Below are 13,504 nucleotides of genomic sequence, written 5' to 3' on the forward strand. Positions count from 1 at the left end.
TACATGTTAACTATTAATATTACTGTTGAATAGTATGTATAATGTTATATATATATATATTATTAAGACAGAAATAACTTTCAAAAATGCTCAAAATATATGTTTATTGTTCATATTACTGTTGAATATTATATTATTAAGACAGAAATCACTTAAAAAATATGTACTGTTGATATTACTGTTTAATATTTTGTTAAGAATATTTGTAACAGACGACACAATGAATGTAATGAATAAAAAACAAAAGATAAAAAACTAAAAACTAAAAATGTTTACTGTTAATAGAAGAATATCTGATCATTAATAAAAAAATATATTAAGAATATTTATTAAGAAGCTGTATGTTTCATTTTTTACCTTTGCCATCATAATGTACACATCATTAAAAAAAAATTGCAACAGGGGGGTCCCTGCCAGAGGATAATGCTATATGGGGGTCCTTGGCATGGCAAAGTTTGGGAACCCCTGCTCTAGTTAACCACCGTTACTGAATAAAACCAGGGTTTGTTTTCGTTTACTACGCATGCGCACTCTGCACCATACCGATTATCGAGCCGCCCTTCTTCCCCACCAGCTCGCGCCGTAGGGTCGGGCGGACGTTAACTCACAACAACCCCGGGTTCATTTCTTCCTCTAGTTGAACATTTTCCGATATAAAATGGAGAGCCTGTATCGCTGTGATAACGGTAAGCCAAGAATAGTTTCAACATGTATTACTCATCTAGAGTTATGGGGTTTTCTTTAGGATTGTGTGCGTCCGATTCTAAACATGGCGTACGCCGCTGTGAGATGGCGGTGGCTTTGTGCTAAGTTACTAGCGATGTGTTTGGTAGATACTATAAGGAACTTCCCGTTAGCTAAGCGAGTTTTAGCTAGCTACTTAGTTAATACACACTGGCATTTTATCATGAGAGTTATGCTTTAACGAAACGAGTTGAACATCTTTCTGACATTAGTTAGCTAAAAGCTAGCAGTGTAACTGGCTGACAGATGCTGCCTTTGAGGCTACAACTCAAACTCCATAGCTAAAACTAGCTAGTGGCTAAAAACAAAAATACAAGACAGATAGCTAACGTTTGTCATTCCAGCTAAAGGAAAGTCGTGATACATTACCAAACGAGGACAACTTCCTTACTGTTCCAGCAACTTGTGTAGCAAAGTCACGACTTTCGAAGCCATATTCATCACTTGATATGGTGATCATGTGTGGTGATTGTTAATTACGACACAGTTGCCAGTCCATGAAGGCAACCATGGCCAGGATAAACATTTGTCAGGAATATGTCAGTTTTAAGACATTCTTTTTGTTGCTGTTTAGACAGAAATGGTACATGTGTTTTATTTACTACACTATAATTAATATATGTTACCCTTGGGTCATTTGGGTTCAGCTGGCAATGTTTATTTGAGCTTCTGTCCTTTACTAGAAGTTTGGCTGAAGCTATCAGTCACTGAACCATGGTATGTTTAATGAATAACAAGACAATGTCAACCAATTGCGAAAAATACATACATTTCCGAAGTTGATGGTTTAAATTGAAAATATAACAATTGTATTATCATAAACAATTAATAAAAACAGCTTTAATACACGTTTTGTGTTTTAATTTGAACTTATTCTGACATAAATAATAGTTATTTGTTTTACCATTTGATGATTTACATTTTTAATGATCTTCATATAATTGTATTATGAAAACTGGAGGTATTCAGTGTTTCCTAAGTGTGTTATTTATAACAGTCATGTATTTATACTGTATTCCTATTGGTGTGTAATCCATTCATTTACATTACAAATATAATTCATGTAAAAGCCTCTCTGTACAAATAGTAATTGTTTTGAAGTTTTATTTGATTTGAAGAAAAAGCTTAACTTCAAATATGTATTATTTAAATTCAGATCCTGACATTGTAAAATATTTTCCAGATTCCCCTCTCCTGCTGCCGTCGCTCCGCCTCTTCATCCCCCCGCTGCGCCTGGTGTCTGCGGCCATGTGGCAGGTGGTGCAGAGGGGCAGCGTGCACGACTATGGGATGGTGGAGGAGTTCATCAGCACAGTCTCAGAAATTGTTCCTGATCTTTTGAACGCTGATCAGAAAGCTCAACTCCTCCTCGGACTCCGTGCCCGGGTAAGACTGAAGAATATTTTCACTCATGTATTGAACTCTTTAAAGAAAAATCAAGTTTGCTCCTTCTTTGCAGATGTTTATGTGTCAAAACAAGGTGTAAAAACCTATTCTAGCAGTCTCCCTAAGCTCAGTTGGTTATGACCTCATAATTCACTGCATATAAACAATAAAAAGCTAAATGATTGCCTCGCAGAGTGTCAAGGTGCAGCTGATGAAGGGTTTTAATATCTCTTCTGATGGAAAATATCACCTGCAAAGCAATGTAGGTCTCATCGGTTAGAGTTATTAAAGATTTAAATGTTCCAGTGCAGAGTCCTTTGAGTGAATGATATTTCCAGGTGCGGTGTTGTCAGATGTGTTTATCCTGGGGTGGACCTTGTGTTGCAGGTGGTTCTGGAGTTGTGTCGTGCGGAGCAGATACAAGACACAGAAACCATCGAGATGCACTTAGAGCGGATCAAGACCCTCGTTTCCACCTGGGCCGCGCAGGTTAGCTTCTTTAAATGTGATCTGTAGGTCATAGTGTTGTCACATTTTTCATCAAATGATCATGTTTCTTCTTCTTAATTTACATGTTTGCGTTGTTTTGCTCCAGCCATGTTTTGCAGAGGTCGAGTTTCCAGAATCCAACTTTGCGGATCAAATTGAGTTGCTGTTGAAAGACCCCGAAGAGAAGGAGAAGTTTTTCCAGGTTTGAATTTATGTTGTATTCAACTTTTTACTAATTGGATGGATTCCTGTATTTACTGAAGCAATCTGAAATTCTACAGAATATATAATAGAGGTTGAAGGTTCACTAAACTGTGATTATTTCTTCCAGGAGGTTTTTCCTACGGACTTTGGGCCTGACTATGACAGTGCTCTTCAGGTGCTAATGCTGGACTTCCTCTCCAGGCTGGAGAAGCTTCTACCTGTACCTGACATTCAACAGGTAACGAAACATAAATCAGCTTAGGATACATAGAATAAAAAAGAGATGCTCTTTACAGACCCAAGACAATAGGTTTTTTTATTTTGTTTCAAATTAACCAGCATAAATGTTCTTTACATCGTGAGCAAATTGCAAATAGGGAACGCTAACTTAATATATAGGGCTTAAGTTAAAGGTCCCATGTCATGCTTTTCTGGTTATTACCCGTCCCCTTGTGTGTTATGTAGCTTTTTCTGCATGTAAACGGTCTGCAGAGTCACAAACCCTCAAAGTACACCCTGTAGCGAGTAAAACTCTAACACAGAAAAGACCTGTCTGTGCTGCCCCAGAACGCCTCGTTGGACATTTTTCTTTTTCCATTATTTTCTTCCTGGTCTAAGTGACTTAACGATGACCAAATGGACCCATCCGTGGAGCTCCTCACACACCAGGATCCCTTGGCGTCACTATCAAACGCAGTGGGGGTACCTTTAGCGTTGATTTTCAACTATCAGGGAGTCCCATTGACTTGCATAGAGCTCCCTGAACGTTGGTAATAGACGAGTTGGGATCGCGGAGAAACACTCACTCAACCTTATCTTTTCTCAGGCTGTGAGTGTGTGGCGAACAGCCTGGCTGTGAGTGTATGTGTGTACTCAGGCTGACTTCCGCGGTGTCTCACTGTCTCGACCCCACGCAGCAACCAGGAAATGACACCAGTAATCCAGCTCACACTGTCCACTCCTCGAGCCTCAAAGGGCGGAGCAGCGAGCCCCGCAACGTCCCGCCAACAAGGCACCCAGACCCCACGCAGCATTCTCATCTGTTTGTCATTACTGGTGTCATTTCCTGGTTGCTAACAAACGCCATTGTAACACATAAACACTGATGTTCCACTGTAATGGTGGTGGACTCATCAGAGCACAGTGGGCTCACAGGGAGGGGGGGGGGGGGCAGGAGCTCCAACAAGTCGTTTAGGACAGAGAGTGAATACACATACTATACAGAGATGCTGTATGAGAAACCAATGTGAGTTTGGGACATTGAACAATGTAAATCTATTCTAGTAGACCTCAACAATGCAATTATGATCAGTAGAAATGGCCATGACATGGGACCTTTTAAGGTGCATTGAATCTCACTGACTTGTTTTCTTCCTCTTTACATTTATCTATTAACTTTTTCACTATCAGTATTTCTTGACATTACTAAACCTCAGCATAACCCATCAACCTGGTCCTTCTATTCCTGTAACCCTTATACTCACATATGCAGTTGTTTGTTCTTAACATGTTCAGTACAACTGGCATGCAAATGAATCAACTTCTGAGTAGCCACACTTAAAAACACACAAGTTATACATAAATGAAATGTGTACTCTTTCTTACTGTAATCTCGTACATCCTCTCCAGACTGCCTCCATGCTCAGTGCGGTCCCCTCTGCTCTGGAGGAGTGTGTGCACTCTGTTCCCGACCCTCAGCACCTGAGGACCGTCCTCCAGTACCACACCACGCTGGGACATTACGATTTATGTGGTGAGTCACCTCTGACCATAGCACATCCTTTCTCCGATATAATAAGTTATTATATATCTTTATTGAATCAGGTATCTCCTGTATTTTCAGAAAACATGCTTATTTGAATATAAGAAAGCCATTTTATCTTCAGTTTCTGTACAGGTTATTTCTCATTAAAAGGGAGCATGCTAGCTTGCACAATTCTCAGATATTTAGAAGATTGAAACATTTAATTTCCGTACCACTAAGTGTAATGAATTACCATATTTGTTCTCGTCTAATTTTCTTTTGTTTATACCTGCTTACCATAAAACTGATGGGATTCTTATTCCCCCCACAGATGAAAGTCAGAGCATTCCCTCTTCTTTTGGGAACTGCATCCTGTCCTCGCTGTCCCTCCCTCAGCTGGAGAAGGTTGTGATTGACGCAGACCAAATCCACCTACAGCCTCAGTCAGAGCAGATGCAGGGCTGCGTGACGGTGCAGGTGGAAGGGGAAACTGTGACTTTGTTGGACTACATACAGATGGAGCAGGCTCAGCCTCTGGTTGAGCCTGACGAGGAAGAAGAACGTGAAATAAACGAAGAGGAAACGGATGAGGATGTGAGTGACGCTCTAAAGCCAGCAGCTTTTCGACCGCTGAAACAAAGCAAAAGGCTCCAGGTTAAGAGGAAAGCTAAAAAAGAAAGCGACTCTGAGGCGGCTAAGAGGCAAAGGAAAAAGTTCCCTAACAATAAAACGTGTCCTGTGTGCAATAAGATCTTCCTGCGGGCGGCAGCCATGAGACGACACCAGGAAACTCACTCTGCTAACCGGGAGTTTAAGTACAAGTGCTCCAACTGTGACAAACGCTTCAGGGACCATTACGACATGAACCGGCACAACATGCGGGTTCACGAGAAGGACGAGAACGGTACCAGCACTAAAGAGGAAGAGGAAGCAGATCCCAGCACTTCTGAGCTGTCAGAAAACAAAAACTGCTCTCTGTGCGGGAAGTATTTTGGCCGCCAAGTAGACATGGAGCGGCACATGAGGTCCCACTCAGAGGACCGGCCGTTCAACTGCTGTTTCTGCGAGAAGAAATTCAAGAATCCTTACGTTTTAAAGAGACACAAGCAGGAGATCTGTAAGAGCCGAGAGGTGAAAAGGCCAAAGAAGAAAGAGATCCAGCGCCCGACTCCACAGCCACCGACCGAGGGCTCGACGGAGGGCAAAGTGTGTCCTATCTGCAACAGGATATTACCGTGCACTGCAGACATCGCAAAGCATTTACGGTCTCACACGGAAGAGCGTCCTTTTATCTGCATTACTTGCGAAAAGGGCTTCAAGTACAAGGACACGTTGAAGAAGCATCAGATCATCCACGGTCACGAGGGGATCAGGGAGGAACAGTGCAAGACGGTGGAACAGATTTTAGCTGAGGCTGATTTATGTAACCTTGATAAGAAAAATCTGGACGTACCTGCAGAAGGTTCTGAGGACTCGGCTTCTGCATCTGTGCCACAAGTGAAGAAAAAAGGCCCTAAAGTGTGCCCCGTCTGCTCTCGGGGCTTTGACAGTGTTAAGACTCTGAACAGGCACATACAGTGTCACACAGAGGACCGTCCATATCATTGCATCCACTGCAAGAAGCGCTTCAAACACATGCACGGGCTAAAGAGACACCAGATTTACGCCATTTGTCACAAGAAAATCACCCGATTCTCGTGGAAGAAAGAGCTGAGAGCAGGGCCCAGCCAGAGCGAAGTAGCCGGCGCTGAGCAACAACAGGGCACTCCTCTGAAAATACCCGTGTGGTGCTCAAACTGCGGCAAACACTTCGAATACCCATCCGCTTTGAAGGAGCACCAAGAGAACGTTTGCAAAGTAGAAATGAGCGATATCATGAGATGTGACGACTGCGGGAAAGAGTTCAAGAGCATGACTATGCTCAAAGTGCACCAGAGGATCCACGACGCGCTCTACTGCAAGGAGTGCGGGAAGATCCTCGCCAACGAGCCGGCCTTCGAGAGGCACAAGCTCATGCACCGGCCCATGCAGTGCACCATGTGCGAGAAGAGCTTCACCCTGCTCCGGCGCCTGAGGGAACACTACGAGAAGCAGCACGAGTTCACCGGCCCGTTCCCGTGCCCTCAGTGCGACAAAACCTTCATCCAGCTCTCGTACCTCGCCATCCACCAGAGGATCCACAAGGGGGAGTTCCCGTACATCTGCAGCATGTGCCCCGAGAAGTTCAGGTCCTCCAACTGCCTGACGGTGCACCTGAGGAAACACACCGGGGAGAAGCCCTTCCTGTGCTGGCAGTGTGGGAAGTGTTACCGCTCGGCCTCGGAGCTCACGGTGCACATGGGCACTCACTCCGAGGAGAGGCCCTGGAGCTGCACACAGTGCGATTTGGCGTACCGCACCAAGCTGCAGCTGACCAACCACGTGGAGCAGGTGCACATCGGGGTCCGGTACCCCTGCAACAGCTGCGGGAAGCAGTTCATGAAGGAGACGTCCCTGAAGAGGCACGAGCTCATCCACACAGGGGAGAGGCCGCACCAGTGCACCGTGTGCGGGAAGACCTTCCTCACCGCCAACGAGCTCCGCCTCCACAACCGCTACCACACCGGGGAGCGGCCCTACAAGTGCGAGGTGTGCGGGAAAGCCTTCATCCAGTCGGGGTATCTCAAGTCGCACATGCGCATCCACACAGGAGAGAAGCCATTTAAATGTGACGTGTGTGATAAAGGTTTCCGGTTGTCCTATCACATGAAGAAACACAGGCGGACGCACGCCGGCAAGCTAAAGAGCTACGTGTGTGAGGAGTGTGGGTTAGCCTTCCTCCATAAGAAGGCCCTCTGGGAACACTCGCTCAGCCACGAGGTGAAAGTCGAACCGTCATTCACTGAGGAAGTGAGAATAGAATTTCAATAGACATCCCTGTGTTTTAGTTCTATATATTATATGAGGATAAATTGGAGCTGGAATCATCATCATCACCAAATCACTTCATTCTTAATTTGCTCTCCGTTATTTGATTTTGACCAATTTGTGAGTTGGTTCTCTTTTCCTTGTTAACTACACAGTCACATGCTCTGTGAACCACATTGAAGATCTATGAGGAATGTATATATTCAAAGCCAATTCATATTTTCTGCTTAAATGGCGTTTTGAAATAAAGTTTATCTTAAATGTATTCTTGCTTCCTTCACTTTAATGTAAAAGTATTGCTGTCAATAAATCAGTTCAATGAAAGAAATGCGGCATTTAAGGAATAACAAATACAGGGTTTATTAGCAGTTAGTTCCTCGTTTTTTTTCTCTGGTAACTCGTCAAAATGCTGTTCACCTTATAGTAAAGTGTTAGCAAAGTTAAAATAGGGAAACATATTTTTGAGTGATAGACTTCAAAGTGTTTTTATTTCAGATCTCGAGATTTGATTGTGACCTTTTAGAAGTTTGAAGCTGTTTTTACCACAGGACATTTTGGCAGTGCTGTTGTTGAACCAGAAGATGGCAGCACAGCAGTGATAATGAGCAGCCAGCACAGCAGCTGTCAGAATGTCCCCCCCCCACACTCCTCCCCCTGCCACAGCTTAGAGGCCCTTTCTTCCTTTCACATCCATCACACAGTGTTTATCCTTCATTAGCATCCATATCGCCAGTACAGCATGCATAAAGACGTCTGTTTACACAGTCATTTGCCGGGGGAAGCTTGTTTTATTTAGTCAGCGTGTTACTTTGTGCAACATACATTTCCCCAAGATTGTTTACAGAGGCTCAAAGTCTGCAAATCAATAGTTATATTCTGCTCTTCCTCACAGTGTGTGTCACCTGAATGTTTGCTCAGCCTGAGTGACGGATCCAACAGCAGCAGCATCCCTGCCCAATCCCAGAGAAACTGCTCCCATCTCTCCAAAAAAATCAAAGGCTGACTGAGTCAGAGCTTCTGCAGAGTGTTGGGAGCATATCACTCTTTAACCCGAAGCATATTAATTTATATGGGGCTGTAATTGCTTCAGTGTGTCCTGGATTATTCCCCCTGTAATTGAGGCCTGGCAGAGGTCTGTTCCCTAGACATAGCCTCGTCCTTCCAAGTGGGGGGGGGGGGGGGGGGGGGGGGGGGGGGGGGGGCAGAGGAGGAGCACCACGACCCCGCCAGCCGGAGAGACCCCGGAGATAGCCCCCCCCCCCAAAAAAAAAAAACGGCACAAACGGTACACTTACCTGCATGCGTTGGGGCATCTCTCATGCCCTCGTTCAGAATGAGGCAGCACATTATCAAAAGTCCTGAATGTGAGCATTTGGTTTGTCTCCAGGACTAGTTGTGTTTACTGGAACCACATATTAAGTCTGTAATTACCGAACATGCTTTTGTTTTAGTATTTTTTTTGTTCGTGACTCAGTGGAACATTCCCGGACTTTCTAATAGACAAGCCTGCACGCTCTGACAGGTCTCCAGGTTACTGTGCACAAAATAATGTAAACACCCCACGAATAAGTCCCCCATTGTGTTTGCAGTGTGTGCCATACGTTGCACCTGCATTTCATGTGGACAGAAGATGAACAAGTATTATAGAAAATATACGATATTTCTGTTGGACTTAAATCAGTTTTCTTTTATTTTTGCTTTCCTTTTGAAAATAATAGATATTTTCACTTTCTTTCCAGCTAAAATAGAGAGCATTATTTCAGCAAAAAAGCTTGGATAAACTTAGTGTAAACCAGCACAGCACTACAGAACATAACGGGGCATTTACAGTTGAAGAGTAAAATTATTGTTTTAAGGAGTTTGTTGTGACAAATGAAAGACGAGTGCATTTTAGAGTTGTATTCCAGTAGGCAACTCTAAAGTAAGTCATTTGCATGAGAGTACATGGGCATGTATTGCTGTTGCATTAGCACTAACAATTTTTGTAAGTTATTTAATTCAGTGCAAAGTGTTGCAATAACAGTGCTTGGCCACATGGAGGCACTGTTTCAAGCTGAAGACACAACTCTGATATATCACCTTGTTAATTGATATGAGCTTGTTTGCATACAGGTTTTTATTTTATTTTACACCTAGCATACTTGAAGTAATCTTTATTTTAAGTCATGTTTGTTTTCACCAGTTTTCAAGCAGATTATTCGTCAGTTGTCGTTATGAGCAACACCTTTTATATAACACCAAGCCATTTCGTACATTTTTTGTATAAGGATATTGATTTGTGCAGCTTTAACTGATAAGCTTTATTTAGACTTCAATGGTAAAGCTACTCCTTGTTTGTTTAGCTACGCAGGCCCAATCACATTAGCTTTAGTTGTTGTTACCAGTTAAATAACTACCAGCTTGTTTGCAGTTGGGAGTCCACATTGAGCATGTGGCTCCTTTGTTTTCATCAGCAGTAAATCAGGGGGTGCAGCCTCCAACTTTAGTTTCCTGATTTGATGAAAACCCAGTCTCTTCCAGCATGTTCAGCGATCACAAACAGTTAAACTGTCCCAGAGATATTTTTTTTCAAAGTAGGTTTTGATCATCAACAGGCACCACAGAATTTCCGGGCCTTTTTGCCAAAATACTTTGACCCCTGCGAGTTACTACGGAAACATAGCGTATCAAAACAAGCGACCCATTTCTTGCTTTTGCTCCATGACGCACCTTTATTTCTTCCATATGAACAGTGTATGGCACAGAACAGGGCTTTGATAACAATATCTGCCTTTACTGCATGGACAGCAGAGCCACACACAAACTACCACAACCTGTGTTACCCTCATGCTTTGAAAAGTAATACACACGCATAGAAAAAGTACTTGCAATATATACCCTCCCTTCAAGCTTTAGTTTTAGTCGATGATAAAGAAGGTAACGCATACCCACTGAGCTGGAAACCCCTCGGACTAATCATGAGAATAGAGAAGGATTATACTAATCAAGAGTGTGTTTTGCATGTGTGTCCTCATGTGAACCTGTGTGTGTGCCCGGCCTCACACATTCCCTCCCATCTTGGGTACCAGCCCTCTATCATCCCTCCACGCCATGCTGTTAACATGGGTTTATCTTCTTTTCAAACTCTCTAATTCTCCCCCCCCGTCCTCTCCCTTTGATCCACTTACATTCATTTGCATTCTGCACCGCTGTCCGTATCTGTTTCTCTCTGACTCGGACATTTTGTTTGGCAGGAGACACCAGACAAGATGCTGTTAAAACTGCAAAAAGTGTCTGCTTCTTTGCAATTATTGCCTTTTTGTTAACGCATTAAACAGCCTTCCAAAGGGGGTGAGATAACTCTGCTTGCTGCCACATTTCTCACAGCTTTTATCGCAAAGATGCACATTTCACATTTTTTTGCAGTGAACATCTTCCTCTTTCTTTCTACCAAAAGGGAGTGAAAACAAGCCTCTCCCTGGTCAATGAGTTCACTGGGGCGGACGTCTCCTTAGACAGGGCTGCAGGGGGGGGGGGGGGTTAAAAAGTCTTGCAACCAAAGAGAAAAGTGAGAATGAGGGAGGGAGAGAGGGAGGGAGAGAAACCTGGCACCAAGACGGTACAGAGCGAAGGGTATTAGAGACGGCGAACAAGGGAAGGTCAGCCCCCCCCCCCCCTCTTATTCTTCTTCTTCTTCCTCCTACTCCTGCATCAGCAAATGTACAAGCCCATCATCAATACTGGCCGACCACAGTGATAACAGCAGAGTCTGTGATGAGGCGTTTACACGCTCCGCAGAGGGTTATATTAATGTCAGGAGTCAGGGAAAGAGGAGAATTTCACATCTAAGACGAGCTACTGACAGAGGGGCTTATGGGCATCAGTGACCGGCTACGTCCTGATCTGATGCTAACAAGGTCATCCTCTGGTCTGAAAGCAGCTTTGTCTCTATAATCAGAGGAGCATCATCATCATATTCCACATTGTATCAGCAGCTCTTCATGGTGACGCAACCCACCAGGGAGGCAAACAGAGACCCTGCCCGGGGTCTCGAGTAGAGATCAGTGCGTTCACAGAGACAGGAGCTGAGATATTGAATTCAGATATCTCATTTAATGCACTGACCGTCTGCATTTTGTGTAAATATGACTATATAAAGCAGGGCTGATACTACAATATTTGTCATTATCGATTAATGCAAAGTAAGATCTTCCCATCACATGTTTTGTCTGACTAACAGGCCAAATATATAAGAAACACAGTTTACTATTATTAATTATTCTGTTTATTTACATTCCAAGGTCAGTCCAAACATCCAAAGATGATGAATTTACTATCTGAGACGGATGAGTAAACAAATATTCCCCTTTGAAAAGCTTTTAGTAATTTTGGTTTAGAATGATTCATTTATTATCAAAGTTGTTATAGATTTAAGTACGAATTTCATCCTGATTTCCAAACCTTCTATTTTTGATCTGCATTATGTTCTGCAAAGCAACATGTTTTAAAACGTACAGTACACTTACACAGTAATTATTTTATTCATATAGTACTGTTTATTGGTTGTGGTGGGGTCCGCCATTCCCTCGCCAGATTTAGATTACTTTTCACCTTCCTGGAGTCGTATGGTCGCTGGTTGAGTTACTGTTTGTGGGATTGGCTTTTATTTCAAACCAGCCATTTATTGTTATTGTTATTTGTTCCAGTTGGCACTTACCGGGATTGATCATCAGAAATTAGTGATTACTTTTCATTGACTTCTGTGTTTAAACATTTGACATCATTGTAACCATGGGTGTGGCAAACATTACTATTGTGCATCATTACGAAACAATCCTTTATCTCACAACAAATGTTCTCATCTCGTGACCCCTCACATTTATCTTGTGGCCCCTGACCCCCCAATCCTCATGTTGTAAACCAGTAGCTAACTTTGGATAGTGAGTCGTTTCGGTGTCCTGTGTGGACGTGCTTGTGTTCTGACCCACTTTACCCCAACAACCCTAACTGTTGCGTGTCTCCACCCTCGGCCCCTCTGGATCCCACCCTGCTCCTGATGCATTTGCACACTGGCTGAGCATGCTGATATGTGCTGATGTGATTGGGTCACAGCACTTATCTCATGTTTAGTGCTTGGATGAGTGTTTATTTGCTGTCCCTGCTGAAAACAGGTCTTGTTAAGCCCCGCTCCGTGCGAAGCTGTTTCCTGTCATTTAGCTTGGCACAGTGGGAACATGGGGCCCTCACCTTAACATGTGGCTCTGCACAGCGGGGGCCATCAAGTATTTGTCAGCCCAGGAGCAAAGCATCCGGCTATAGTCTGACCCAAGGAGTTGGCTGGAATCTGAAAAATATGAGAAAAATGTCTTATTGGTCACATGTCTTTTGTTTTTCACACTTTTATTTTCAGATCCCTTGGTTCATGAAAGCATCACGTGATCACATCTGATTTGCAGGTAAACCTTCATATTTTGACTTAATTTCAACAGAGAAAACAGAGATTACTTAATTTCTGACTAGAAATTATAAAGATAAGGTATAGGAAATCAGCAAATACTGCATATAAGAACAACATTTAGACAGAACAAGACTTCAGACTAAGCTTTTCTGGCTATATCTGCTTTATATTCTCTATAGGTATTTTTTATTAAATGTTATATCTTTGTACTCGTTATAAAAAAAGATATTGAGATTATTTTATTATATTTATTTTGTATTGAAGTTGTTTTTCAAACTGTTTTAATGGCTTGTTATTGCTTTAATCATATCAGACTTTGGATAAAAGGCTGTGCCAAATTACGTACAACAACCAGCACTCTTATGAAAACCTCCAGCTCGCCTTTAACTTCTCCTTTCAGCGCATATGTGTGAGAGTGTGAGCTGCTGCTGGTGGGGCAGCACCGCTTTTCTATCTACATCTGAACTACTAACCAAGTCTTAGAGAGATCAAAATGCAATCCCGTTCTGAGAAAAAAAGAGAAATGACGTTATTTGAATATGTGCCCAAAATCCTTAATGAATAACTTAGGACGAGTAGGAGGCAAATGCTGC

At 43.0% G+C, this 13,504-nt stretch overlaps 1 protein-coding gene across 1 annotated transcript; it reads left to right on the plus strand.

The window, feature by feature from the left end:
* The first annotated feature begins 548 nt into the window (after positions 1-548).
* Positions 549-7,739, plus strand: LOC117552420 (zinc finger protein 14-like). The gene is made up of 7 exons (XM_034225821.1): positions 549-686; positions 1,928-2,130; positions 2,518-2,619; positions 2,726-2,821; positions 2,951-3,061; positions 4,453-4,576; positions 4,899-7,739. The coding sequence occupies exons 1-7, from the start codon at positions 659-661 to the stop codon at positions 7,475-7,477; spliced, it is 3,243 nt and encodes a 1,080-aa protein (XP_034081712.1). The 5' UTR covers positions 549-658; the 3' UTR covers positions 7,478-7,739.
* The last annotated feature ends 5,765 nt before the right edge of the window (positions 7,740-13,504 follow it).

Source organism: Gymnodraco acuticeps, unplaced genomic scaffold, assembly GCF_902827175.1.
Source record: "Gymnodraco acuticeps unplaced genomic scaffold, fGymAcu1.1, whole genome shotgun sequence".
In the NCBI taxonomy this organism is placed as follows: domain Eukaryota; kingdom Metazoa; phylum Chordata; class Actinopteri; order Perciformes; family Bathydraconidae; genus Gymnodraco; species Gymnodraco acuticeps.

Coding starts and splice junctions, on each gene's coding strand:
- LOC117552420 (XM_034225821.1), top strand. CDS start 659: ATGGAGAGCCTGTATCGCTGTGATAACG. Junction 687..1,927: donor CCTGTATCGCTGTGATAACG/GTAAGCCAAGAA, acceptor AATATTTTCCAG/ATTCCCCTCTCCTGCTGCCG. Junction 4,577..4,898: donor GGGACATTACGATTTATGTG/GTGAGTCACCTC, acceptor TTCCCCCCACAG/ATGAAAGTCAGAGCATTCCC.